Consider the following 13,364-nt stretch of genomic DNA (forward strand, 5'->3'; position numbering starts at 1 on the left):
AGTTATTTCAGCTGGCAGGTAATTGAAATGACCTCTACGTGTAAGACTGATTAAAAAATAATTCTTTTGGAGGCCTTTGTTTGGAGTGCCATTGGAGGGGGTGCCTGCCTGTACAAATCAAATTTGGTCTATGGCATACATTTTATCAAATCACCTTTTCCTGCATTTGAAGAAGAAATCTCATACTACTGGTGCATGCTGAACATTTGTCCTTTACACACCTCCAGATGGTAAAACCTGATCAATGTGTGCTGTCTGGTGTTGCCTGTTCTGTTCTCAGTACTCGTCCCACAAGTATTGCAGTCATTAGTGTGACAGATACCTGACCATCTCCCAAAGCCTTGGGTGGCAGGAGTTTGACACCCAAGAAAGCCGGCATGCCAGGGTCCTATTACCAGAGCTGTGAGCTACTTTGTGGAAGTACAGGAAGGGATCTGCACAGTCTCATCTTTTCCCAACACCCTCCCCCAACCTGGAGACTTCGTTTTTGACATTGTTTTCTTTATAAAGTCAGAGGAAGAGAGTCCTATACCAGTCAGATCCCAATTGTCACCTTTCAGGCAAGTTCCAGGGCAGAAGAGTTGAGACCTAAAAGAGAAAACCTCTTCCCGCGTTGTCCAATTAGTCAGTGGTGATTGCTGGTGGCGGTCATTTGGAGCGAATGGCAACAATTGGATCCCAAACCTATCGAGAGGCTCCACACAAATCTCACAAGGAGCGATCCAGGCGGAGAAAGGGAGATGGTTAGTTAGGTGCAGAGGAGCAACCAGGATGGAGAGCATCCCAAGGAGAGCGCTGGAGAGTAGACTGGGTGGAGGAGCAGCATGGAGCCTTGAAAGAGCCCAGTGTCGGGGTGGTGTCTGAAAGGGCTGAATATGGAGCTCTTGGAGAAGCTTATAAGCCTGATCAAGCTTTTAAACTGTGCCATTGTATCTCCCTTGTAGGGAGAGGAGGGCATCCTTTCTAGGAAAGAATGAAGAAGTGAACAAGCACTATACCCCTAAATTGATTACAAATAGTGAGCTGGGCACTTTACTCCTGTGACTGGGTTCGGCAAAAAAAAGAGGCTAGGCACAGTATTATTGAGACTGTTTAAGGACATGCTGGGCTCTATACAGTATTCCCGAGGCTGTATATTGTACTTTGGAGCTACTGAGGGAGAACAGTATCCGTACACCTTTTTTAGTTTGACCCATCCTGACACCTTTTGTTCAGCTAGACCCAAGTTAGGAGAGCAGCCTTTTCTGTGATGGATACAACTCTAGGCCCCACAGGCATTTATCTCTACTCTTCCCTACTCAGACTAGACATATTGGGAAACCTTGAGGGGTCATTGCGCATTGTACATGAGGAGTACCGCCAATCCAGTGGTAGTTCTCTAACCCTAGTAGACGAAGCACCGGAACACTCTGTGGTTTGACCCATCCATACACCTTTTACTTGGTTGCTTCCCCTAGAGGAACGCCCTCCTTCGCTCTAGATAAACCCCTAGTCTCCTTAGGCGTTTATCCAACCCATCTTGTCCCTGCTAATACCGTCTTTAAAAAGTATCCTTTTGCTTCACTTCTTTTTTTGTTTCTATGCATTACAGAGCTCGGACCTGGAGGCTCCAACATTTATCCTTCATCAAAAACCTGAAACTGTTCATTGCTTTCTTTCCCTTCTCTTTTCTTGTCTGAGCCATTTTAGGATGTCACTTTTGACCCCTCTAAAATAGTTAAAATACCTACACGCACACACACTCGCGTGCATACAACAAGGTGTACTTTATTTGTTACATTGTTTAAGCCTCTTTAGTGGTCCAGAAAAACGTAGTGCAGTGCGGTCCATCACTGGTAAAGTCAGTGGAGTGAGAACCAGTCTGGCGTGGGAGTTGAAAGTGTACACACCATTTTTCTTTAGTGCCTTTACTGCAAGGTGATGATTTTAATGTCTGTTTCGTATGCGTAAATGTGCTACAGTATAGGAATGCAGAAGCACAAGGAGCTCCCTGGTTAATGCTGTGTGTGTTTTGGAAACCCTCTGGTAACGCCTAGGCTTTGGAAAGGGATTTTATTTTGAACCAAGAATGTTAGTCTATAGATGGCCCTTGCTAGATAGACTGTGGATTCCATATACGGGGGCGCATTCAGTTTACTCATGAAAAACAAGAAGCCTTTTTTTTAGTGCGTTCAATAAAAGGAGAGAAGACATTGAAGGACTACATGGGATTGTTGTGTTTCACCAGCATGTCACTACTATTGGGACAGGATAGGTCGGGTAAGATTATCGCCAAATGGAGGGAGGGAAGGTACACGTCACCACTAAAAGGTGGTGTATCCTTGTCCATTTGGGACACCATTGGAGCAGGGGACAGCAAAGGGTTGTCTCACTTCATTATCCAGGTGGGGGTAGCTCATGAGGAAAAGGGCTGGTCACTGACTGCGCAGCCTGAACCCGGAAAGTTCAGAAAAATCTCATGGCAGTGCTTAGAAGCTTTAGGAATCTGGCATGAGGAATTCTATAAGAACTCATTATTACGAATTGATATTAAATTGTTTAAATCCATTTCTAGGGCTTCTTATGAACGAAATATTGAATGTAGGGTTTCATGGAAGTCACACAGAGCACAACCAGTGCGATGACTTTTGCTTATAATGTATACGTTAAACAGGGTTATGCCATCTCAACCTGATGGCAATAATGTACTTCCCTTTATAGCATGGGAGAAAAATTCAGGCAAAGAAGCAAGTAGATGGTTCTCTAACATCTATGCAGAGCAAACATTCAGCAAACTACCACCTAGAGGTATCGTAGGACTCATTTCTTTGTTTTAGTTTTTAGTTTTGGTAGTTTGGTAGATGATTCTAGTTTTCCTCACATTTGCCCTGAAAATATTTTTGCCAAGCTACATTTTCTTAGGTTTTCCCCCAAAGCTGGTTTAAACTCAATCTTTATATGTGGTTTTCTGAATGACAATATTTTATTGTACCCACTGTTAGTGCATTTTAAATGTTTTCATTCATGGTATTTAATTTTGCTCTTTTTTTTCTATTCATGCAGACGGGCATGGTGCGCTGTGATACTGCCGTTGGAACGCCCGACTACATTTCCCCTGAAGTATTAAAATCGCAAGGGGGTGATGGGTACTATGGACGAGAGTGTGACTGGTGGTCTGTCGGCGTTTTTCTTTTTGAAATGCTAGTTGGTGAGTGGAACTTTATTTGCTCTTCTTGTGCCTAGCCTTAAGGTAGCCTGTAACTTCAATTGCAAAGTCGATTTGCTCTGTATGATTATCTCGGCCTCCCATCACTGGAAACGATAACATTGCGGGAAAGGTTTTCCACCGTCTTTTGTTATTATTTCAGAGTTAACATTTGTTATCAGTATGTGGAAATGGTTCTTCGGTTTAGATGTGAGCACTTCTCTTCCGTTTCTTTTTATCTGCGGGGTGTTTAGTGCAGATCCTTGCCTGGTCACTGGCTCCAAGAAGTGTGATTGGAGGCACTCTCTCTAGGTGATTACTGTAGCTTCAGGCTAGCCTGTTGGCAAGGAAAGAGTAGGCTCTTTGGAGGGTGGGGATGGAGAGGAAGAAGGGTATACAGGTTGTGTGAGGCACATTTGGGCATGGGACTTTGCTTGTAGGTCAGAGCCCCCATGCTGAGGAGGGGAATTGGAAATCTAAATGTTAATTCATGTGCACTTTTAGCCTGTTGGAACATTACAAAGCGAAGTACATGTTAACAGTTAACATTAAAAAAAAGAACATTTTTGTACAAAAAGTAACGACTTCATTAGAAGCATAAAGTGCATACCAGCAGCGATAGTGTTATGTTCGGTTTGAAGGTAGGGGAGGGGAACTGACTGTTTTGTTTAATGTTTTGGAGCTTTAGCTTATTCACTTATAGTTTTCGTAGCTGGTTCTCTTATAATTTCCAGTAGTTGTCTTCTAATGCTGTATAGTGGACAGTCCTTTGTACCTGGCTGAAGGCTTCCCTTGTAGACTTGCTTGAAACAAGTACTGGTCGCATTAAATGCGATTGCTCTTCATATACGCAGGGTGCCAAAAGCAAGGCTACCTGACCTTGCCTAATAAAAAGCAAAGCTGTTTTACTCCAGCAATGCGAACACCCTATAAACCTTGTACATTTTGCAAGGCAGTTTAAGTAGGCTTTTCTCTTACGGCCACAGTTATACCAGTCCATATAACCATGTGCGTTCTTATAAGTTCAAATCATATGTTATTGCCATTTCCCTTAGCTGGACATTCCTCAACAACACGTTTTTTTGCAGACCCCGCTTAGGTCCAAACTTGAGATGCGGGACATGTGCTGCCACATTTGAGGGGTTTTGAGCTCATTGTCACCAATGCTTATGAAGTTGGCTCATTACAGAAATTCTTTTTGCATACCCTATCAACGATATGTTTTTTTTGCAAACACTTTTAATTGCTCAATGTTTGCATTGTGAAAAGGGTCATGATGCCAGAATTAGACTTGCAAATGTAATCTGGTAAGCAGACTCTACACAGCGGTGTCCAGTTAAAGTTTTGAAAACAAAAGGATAGAATGCAAAAGGTGAGGGTGCATTCGACCGAAAACCAAAGAATCGAAATTTATTTGTAAATGTTTTTTTTTGTGCTCTAGTTTAGCTTTAAAAGGGTGTTTTTGCACCAAAAACGGGGGTTTGGGAGGGGACCCCCCCTCAAAAAAATAAAAAAATTTCAATCCTTTTTTTCGGTCGAATTGACTCAACCCTTTTGTCATTCGATCCTTTTGATTCGGTACTATGACCTATAACCCTACACAGCTGCTTTGACATAAGATTCACTTGCTGTCCTCTTAACGGAACATAGTAACTACAGCCCAGATCAAGGCGGATGTACATGGGTGGCTTTGCTCCCATAGGTGCCACGGTTCAGAACCAACCCTCATTTTAAAGTGCCCATGGTTGCTTCCAACATTCCAGTGTATAGAATGGGGCTGTTCTTGACCTTTCATGGTGAGTAAGAGAAGGGCATTGCTCTCCCGTTTCCTTGGGCATGGTAAGCCCAAGCTCACAAGGATGTTTTGGCAATGTGGAAAGCTTATAACCCTGACCACTGCTAAGCCAAAGACAGTGCCCAAAATCCTTAGACATGTTGCTCAAAAGGACAAACTTGGGTCGTACACTGAAGGGAAGTGAAAGGGAAAATGACAAATTCCCATTTATGACATGCAAGCCCTCCTGGATGTTACTAAACAGGTTTCAATGTGTACAAACTGTTCAGATCACCATTTCTCCTTCCTGGAAGTCTGTTTTGGTGCTGAGATGGATTAAGGGAATTTGTCCTTTCTCCTCAATGGATAGACCCCCCCCCCTGGTGTGAGGCTAGGGAGATGAGCCTGCTCCACATCCCCCTCCCTAGGGGTCGAGGCAAGTGGTACCTGTGATGAATTCCTAATTCCCCAACAACAATCTCCTCCCATGTGGCCAGGGGATGGCACCCACTACCTGAGCCTGATCCTGGGGTGGTATTATGAGACGGGGGGTCATGTGGGAGGAGATGGTTGTCGGGAAAAGGCAGTGACCCCATCAGGAGGGACAGAGTTTTCTTCTCTGCATAGAGGAGAGGACTGCATAATTCCTAAAATGTTTATGGCTTGTTATCACCATACAGGTTCTTCCAATTGTAAACCCCCAAAACTCCTTCTTGGAAATCGCTGTAGTCAAAAGATCATTCATAGCTCATGCACACATAAACACTCCTTTAACATCTTCCGTCTCTAATGGTTCTCTGAACAAAAGATCTGAACAATATCACATTGGAAGTAAGAGATTCTATGAACCCCAACTCCCAGAAAGCCTCAGGTACTGAGATGAGGAAGAGGAGGAAGGAGTTTATACGGATCAAGAGAAGCACAAAGTTAAATATGCAGACTAATTGTTTTGGGGAGGTCCAAGTGTAAAGACTGGTGGGGGGTTATCTGTACTCCTGCCCTCTATATGGCAGAGTAGAAGTACAGAGCAACCCAGCCAAGATTCTCTATTGATGGCTATGGGCAAACAATCAAGGCTCAAGTACTCAGGAGGTGATGCAAGCTGGCTCTTAAGTACAGTGTAGTCCCCAAGCCCCCACAAAGGAATCTCCACACACTGTTAGTAATAACAGTTCTTTATATAAATACGGTTCAAGGTATATACACATACAATAACACACTTTGTGCTCAGCCAATACTATAATGATAAATGTACAGTTTCTATGTGGTTCCACAATTACTCTTTGACGCCATTAAAAATGCACCACTGCTGACATTTTCAAATGGGATACAAATCAATAGCAAACGGTATCGACCATAGACTTAAGAGGAAAACAAGTTGGTCAAACAATTGGCAGAATACTGGGCCCCTACCGCTAGGCACAGTTCTGTGGAGGATCCGCCCCACATGGGCAACCTCTAAATAAGATGATAAACAAGCCCAGTCCATATATTGTTTAGCAGGGTCTTATTTACTTCTATAGATGTTCTACTACCCCAATCTACCTGGTTTAGCAGAGTTCGATGACGGGTCATCGACGGATCCTTCTTCAGTGAACTCCCTCTAAGGCAGGAGCCACGGATCGTTGAGATTCCACTAAGAAAAGGGTGAGCAAAGGTGTTGAGGCAGCAGCTTCGGTCCTGGCAGTGCTTGTCGACGATCGGTTGTGGATGTCCTGTGAAGATGAGGTGTGCGGAGCACCTCAACGACGATAGTTCGTTGCTGCAAAGAGTCAATGAAGAATGTAGGCCCAGCAGGGGCGTCTGGTCGTCAGCGTTTGGCGTCGGTGAACGGGACTCGACCATGGCTCGCTTTTGGATCTTCGTCGGCTTCTCTGACGACTTCGGGTGGTGGGAAACACACCAGCGGATTCTCCTCGGTTCGTTGGCGACCTTGACTTTCTCCGGCGGGACAAAGCGGTCGACGGTGATGAGCAAAGGGAGTCCTTGATTCAAATGTCTTGGGCAATGGAGGGATGCGGCTCCGGTCGACTATGAGGATCGTCGACCGTGATGGACTTCAATGTCCAGGTGCTTCGCTTCAGATTCCTCAGCGGTCCCAGTCTCCTGTCGGCAGACTTTCGATGATTGACTTCCAGGGAGCCTTGGTGAAGGTTAGCTGGTGCACGATGCTCCCTCGTAGCTTGGTAAGAGGTCCCCTAGCCAGGTCCTCTCTTGGATCAGTCCTCGAAGGCACAGCAGCTTTCAGATTGCGTTGAAGGAAAGCAGCAGTAAACCTTCTTCCGGCTCGGCTTCGAGATCAAGCTTGACTTCAGCTACTGAACGATTTCCATCAGTGAGAGGTCCCCAGATAAACTGTTTTGGTCTCTTTCACTCTGCTGTGTAACACTCAGGCAACCAATCATTCAGAATGGCATTCATGCAGACAGGCAGCCAATCGGGCTCACAATGCATTCAGGCCATTCTTCTCCATCCAGGCACTCGCAACAAGGAATGTGGATTGGGACAAGCACTCGGCCATTCAGCACTCCATACTGCATTCATACCAGTTTCGGGCAGGGCTGTCTCAGTCATTGTGTCATACACCAGAAACCAGACACCCATAACATGGAATGCATATTGGTCACACACTCCATTCACCCAGGTCCCACCCCAAGGGCGTACCCACAACATAGTCATTGGGAAGGCTCCAGCCAGTCTGGCCTGGACTTCCGCACAATACCATGTATGGAACTTCCACCCAACAGCCAGTCAGGGGAAGGCACAGAGTCCGGGCTTCCCAGGACTTTGGTAAAACAAGGTAACATGCAATAAAAAGCAAGAGGCCACAGGGGCCATCTTGTCTCCTATCAGGAATCCACTGATTCCAATGGCAGGGCCTGGGTATCCCAAAATGGAGGATACTCCAAGCACCTTCAGAATGGAGCTGCCACCAGCCCATATCCTGCTTTGTGGGACATACACTAGGTTTACAGGGTTGTACCCCCACACATGGGTGCCATAAGGGTATCCCAATGGTCTGTTCACCAAACCAAAAACAGGAAGAGCTGCACGACAAAGACTACAGGACAAGGACATATGGAGGCCTTGTCCCTCCAATGCATTTCCAGCTTCACACCAAGTGCGTGGGATATTTAAAGACGGTGTTCAATTTCCGAACAAGAGCTGGAGAAGGAGGAAGCAAAGTCAGAGACGTGAGAAGCGGAGCTGAAGCACACTGCAATAAGGGGAGACTGTGCTGGAGGAAGCAGGCACTTTCGCCCCTCTGCTTGCAAGCGTTACTTAACACTGAGGCGCAAGGCCAGAAAGGACACCACAGGCACCAAGAGAGGACCGTATAATAGCCGGGCAGCAACAGTGGAGCTACCGGGAGCGCGCTTTTGTAGCAGAGCATCTACCATTCTGGCAGGTGAAAGCAGAGCTGGAAGGAGGTTTGCAGTGTGAGGGAGACCATTCCAAAGCGGGAGCTTCACCGCAGCAACATGCCATTGATCGGGAACGTTTCAATACACCAGTGAGTCTACCCAGAGCCGTTGGGGACACAGGGTGTACCGACAGGCATATTAACAGATAAAGAGATTTGAATACCAACCCAGTGAAATACAAAGGCAGAACTTGAACAAGTCCCTATACATGAGATGTTGGTGTGGGGAATGTTGCAACAAGTAGTACCTCAAGCCAATGAAATAGAAAACACAGTGAAGTAACATAACTGTGTTGAATTAAAGGACCGTGAACACAAGAAGAAATTCTGGTGAAAGGAACACACCAGACAGTGAACATTGGGAGGCAAGATACCTGGCAGGAGAGTGTACTCTGGATCTGTAAGCCCCAGATAGGGATTCCTGGCAGGAGAGTATATCAGGATATCCAGTCAAGTTGTACAAAGAGTGGAAAGATACCTGGCAGGAGTGTATAAAAGGGGGTTCCGGGATTCCTGGCAGTGGAATATCCCAGAAGGTCCATTAAGGTTGTATAAAGAAACTTATTTGTTTTGCAAAGTATATGGTGAAGAAGTACACCAGAGATACTTTTTCCATCTTTTAAGAGGGAGGCATTTGCTATTTCTTAAGAAGCTGCTTTTTAAAAGAGACACTTTTGCCATCCTTCAAAAAAGTCACCCTCTGAATCAAAGGAATTCCTCCCTGGAAAAGACCGTTTCTATAGGATTTGTCTACTTGCCTTAGTTGTGAACACTTTATGCCAAATACAAGTCAAATTTCCTTACACCCTTAGTTGATCATTTCTAGTGTGAGGGTCAGATTAGTATGGCTTTGGACACAGGACAGTTTATAAGTTTGACGACTAGACCCAAACTGATCTTTAGTTTTTGTTTCCTAAGTAGAAAAACTCTCCGTAGGGTAGGGACAAAAGGCCTTCGTCCAACTCTTTTTTTTTTTGTTTAACAAAGAGGTCTTATGTTGAAAACATTGCAATTTTGTGTCTTCCACTAATTTCTGACCACTCAGACCTCACCGGTAGAGACTCCCCCTTAGTGGACAAGGACTCCTGTTCCCTTGAGGAACTCCGTAAAGCTGTGCACACTATTGCCTACTTGGGATGCTCTAAAATACCAGAAACCTTTAATCAGCAAGACTGGGATATAGAAAAAGAACATGTCCCTTTAAATCGAGATATCCAGTTCACTGTGACGAGTACGTTCAATAGCCTGTACTTAACAAGCAACAGTAAAAGAGAGAGAAAGAGAGAGAGGAGGGCGAGTAATGCATACGCGGGCACAGGAAGGCTCTGTGCTGCTTAACACCTGGAGAAGGCAGAGTTGGTGCAATCCAGGAAGCCTACGAGATTGACGCGCTGGAGACTGCAAACTACAACGCCAAAGCCATGGCGAATCCCCAGCACGAGGAACTGAAAGAGCAGGAGCCCGGAGTAAAGTGGTGGTGAGACCACGAAGAACCCGTGGTGGACACCAGTCACAAACCATCACTGATACCACCATAGAGTAGAAGGGTGTCCGGTCATTCATAGCAACACCGGGACGAGAAGGTAGACCGCTAGAAGGAAAGCGCAAATTATAACAAGGCGACAACGGTCCAGGACCAGACAGAAGGTCCCAGAGGAACAAGGATCCCGAAGACGTTTTCCTTCACCATCCAAGGTAACTGGGAGAATGAGAATCACGGGAGGCATCGAGGCAATCATTATACCATGCAAGCAACTCCTCCCAGTAGAAGTCATGCGACAAAGATAACCTTGAAACAAATGAACTTAAACTGTTGTGATACAAGAGAAAGGGTTAATACAGAGAGAAAAGAACATTGGATAACAATACCCTGGGAAAGGGGGAAGAAGCAAAGTTACACCTGAAACCAATTAACTTAAAATGTTGTGATCCCAGAGAAAATTACTGAATCTGAATACTGAGAGAAAAGAACAGTGGATAAAAGTACCCTGGGAAAAGGAGAAAGCAACTAGATACTTTGTGTAAGAAGAATACAATTTCAAAAAGTGCGAATATGATGAGCCAGAGTTGAGAGGAACTATTAAATTGAGCAATGTACAAAATCAAGTAGGCCCAAGCAAGTTGAGCTGTAATTGCCCAGGAGGGAACGCCTACGGGAACAATGGTATCCTCCAAGGATATGCTGAAACCAGCAATATATGTATCTTATAAAAGATCCCAAAAAAGTACTTCCAGGGAGGAGGGAAAACTCAGAGACTGAGCCCAGAAATCACAAGAGACTATTTCAGGATTATATATTAACAAAGAATCCCAGCGACTGGTACTAGAAGTCCCCTTAGGAGGAGGGAGTACTACCCTACTCGCTTGCCTACTCCCAGGTAAGGCACCTTCCTGTCTCACTGTGAACTTAAAATAGCCTACCTTGACAGGACGCAAGACAAACGCTTCATATTTTTCACATCGAAGGACTAGGCTTTTTCGATGTATTTATTTTTCTGTGCTAGATTGACTATTCCATTCCCTTAACTTCTGCTGCCAACATTTTGCTTCAGACACTGTCTATTCTTAACTATGTCACTCTTGGCTCAGGCTAAGTCGTCACAGAATTAACTTTCTGGAGTTTCACCTGCGGTTTGTTGAGATTGGGATTGAAGTGCAACACCCATCGCAGGCTCAGAGATTTAGATTGCGCAAGAGATATTAGCAGGCAGCGTAGTGTCAGCAGTTTTTTGTTGGGTGCGGCAGAATAAGCAGTCATTTGTAGTACGCTTTGACGCACATTAGAAACACCATGTAGCTACACGGAGAAAACAACTACTGCATTCACATTGTGGTTGCAGAGGTTAAAGATGGGATGATGTAGCTTGTACTCCGCTGTAGTATATGGAGCATTGTTCTCAGTAATGTGCTTGTAGGTAGCTGATAGAGGTAGACTTGTGAGATGGAGTCAGTGAAGTGTTGTGGCACATCAAGGTGCTCTGTTTAGTTGATTCAGAGAGGAGTCCACCTTCCGTCCCCCAGAGAAAAGCAATGGTGTCAAAGTCACAGGCAGCTGAGCTGTGGCGATAAGTTAATTGGATCCAGCTGTGGAGCTCGGGGGCGCTGGGAGGGAATGCTGGGTCGTGGGGAGGAAGGGCGGAGATGTGCCTTTAGAACGTTACATTCATGAGAATAGGGCATGGGGTTCTGGGATGCCAAGAGGCCTGATGAAGATTTAGAGCACAGCTGCCCTCACTCAAAGGGTGCTCATCCTATTCGAACAGCAGGTGCTGTACTTTAGGGCATTAATAAATAAGCGGAATTCAAACCAAAGAGTGGTGCCTCCATTGTGTCATCCATAAGCACGTGGGTAATCAGAAAGACAAGGGAGGAGACATGCTGGGGGCTGTACTGTGATTTCAGATGGGAGGAGCAGAGCTGATGCCAATAAATTGATTTCCAAGGTCAGGAGGCTCTGTGCATTTATTTATTTAGATTTATATAACACAGAAGCAGTCCTTTGGCGTTGAGGCGCTGTTGCATGTGATGAGCTTAGTTACATTGGGCATCTGAGACGCCTTTGGAGTCGATACAGATTAGTTGCATACATTTTAGGCAGGCAATATATGTTACATGCAGGTAGTATTGAAATCGTTGTATATATGTAGCATATGGTGATGATTAGATGAAGAGTAGTGTCTTGACGGCTTTGCGGAAGGCCATGCCACAGTGTCTGGTATAATAAGGAGGCCCGTTGTATTATCAAAAGCGGAAATGGCCACGCTCTTCCCACTTTGATCAGGCTCCAAAGGAGAGGTGCATATCACGTAATGGTACAGAGTATTTATTCAGCAACTAAATATATTATGGCAACAATGTACCTGGTAGTCAATCAACTTTCAAAAGTGACGATGTGCTAAGTCACATGCTTCGGCGAATGTGTTTTAGAAAATTCGGGACCAATACAATAATGTGCTTATAGGGAATATCTAGCGTTATGTATAGGTGTTAGCCAATGGGTAGTGAGGGATTATGTTGTTCTCATTATTATGCATAGTCCTGTTAATTTGCGATTTTCCGCTATGAAAGCTGTAACTCCTTTGGGTGGGGCAAGCTCTGTGTGTGTTAGGTTCTACGGGACCGTCAGTTACTTTTTGGATGTAATAAAACTTTGTTTTCCTTGCAAATGGTCCATTGATTACTTTGACTACTTGGAAGTGTTTTTATCTTTTAGGTTTTGGGCCATTCACCCTACAGGTTCATAGAGAGAGATGCCCAAGCAAATAAGTCGCCAAACTTCCAGGATTGCCTGAGCACAATAGAGAGCCCCTCATGCATCCAGCATTGCATTGCGTACTAACTTGCAATTCACCAAATATGCCTTTGAATCCCACACAATTACCACAACAGTTTAGGACAAATTGCTGCCTCCCTTTTTCAGAACTATGGTCTACCTAACAGGACTGCCATGCACCCATGCTTGCACAAAACATTCTCCTCCCGCTGCATTCTGCCTCCATGTATTTCTATTAATATCTGTTTTCTGCTTTCCCATTCTCTTATCTTCCTCTTGCTCATGTTCTCCCCTCTAGTAGATTAAGGTCTGGATACCACTGGTGGCACAGTACGCCACTCCACGGTCAAGTCTAGGCACTTGGAAAAAACTGTGGTGATTTGGCACAGAATCAAAACATATTGACCCTTTGGAACAAAATATCTCTTTATTAAAATCATGCATTCTCTGCATAACTTTTTAAGCAGACTTGTTAGAGATGTACATTAATATTAGTTTTTCTCCAGCAACCACTTTTATGTGTCAGTGATATTACTTTGTCAGGAGCTCTGTATTTCCTGGGAGATGGAGATTAATCAGTTGGTACAGCTCAGGAGCAAATTATGGGATCAGGACAAGTATATTTCCTCACTTTTAAGATCCCAGTATGCCACTATTATGGAATATGTTGCACTTCTCTTTTAACCTGGGACGCCGACTTGGCAATACT

At 44.7% G+C, this 13,364-nt stretch overlaps 1 protein-coding gene across 3 annotated transcripts in view; it reads left to right on the top strand.

Moving 5' to 3' along the window:
• The window catches only part of ROCK2 (Rho associated coiled-coil containing protein kinase 2), a 1,440,935-nt gene that overhangs the window by 717,310 nt on the left and 710,261 nt on the right, over positions 1-13,364 (top strand). For all 3 annotated transcript variants that reach the window (XM_069605961.1, XM_069605962.1, XM_069605963.1), the window contains exon 6: positions 3,043-3,187. In XM_069605961.1, the coding sequence (XP_069462062.1) occupies positions 3,043-3,187 (145 nt within the window). The remainder of the gene's footprint in view (positions 1-3,042; positions 3,188-13,364) is intronic.

This window comes from Ambystoma mexicanum, chromosome 4p, assembly GCF_040938575.1.
Source record: "Ambystoma mexicanum isolate Mex_15411 chromosome 4p, UKY_AmexF1_1, whole genome shotgun sequence".
In the NCBI taxonomy this organism is placed as follows: Eukaryota; Metazoa; Chordata; class Amphibia; order Caudata; family Ambystomatidae; genus Ambystoma; species Ambystoma mexicanum.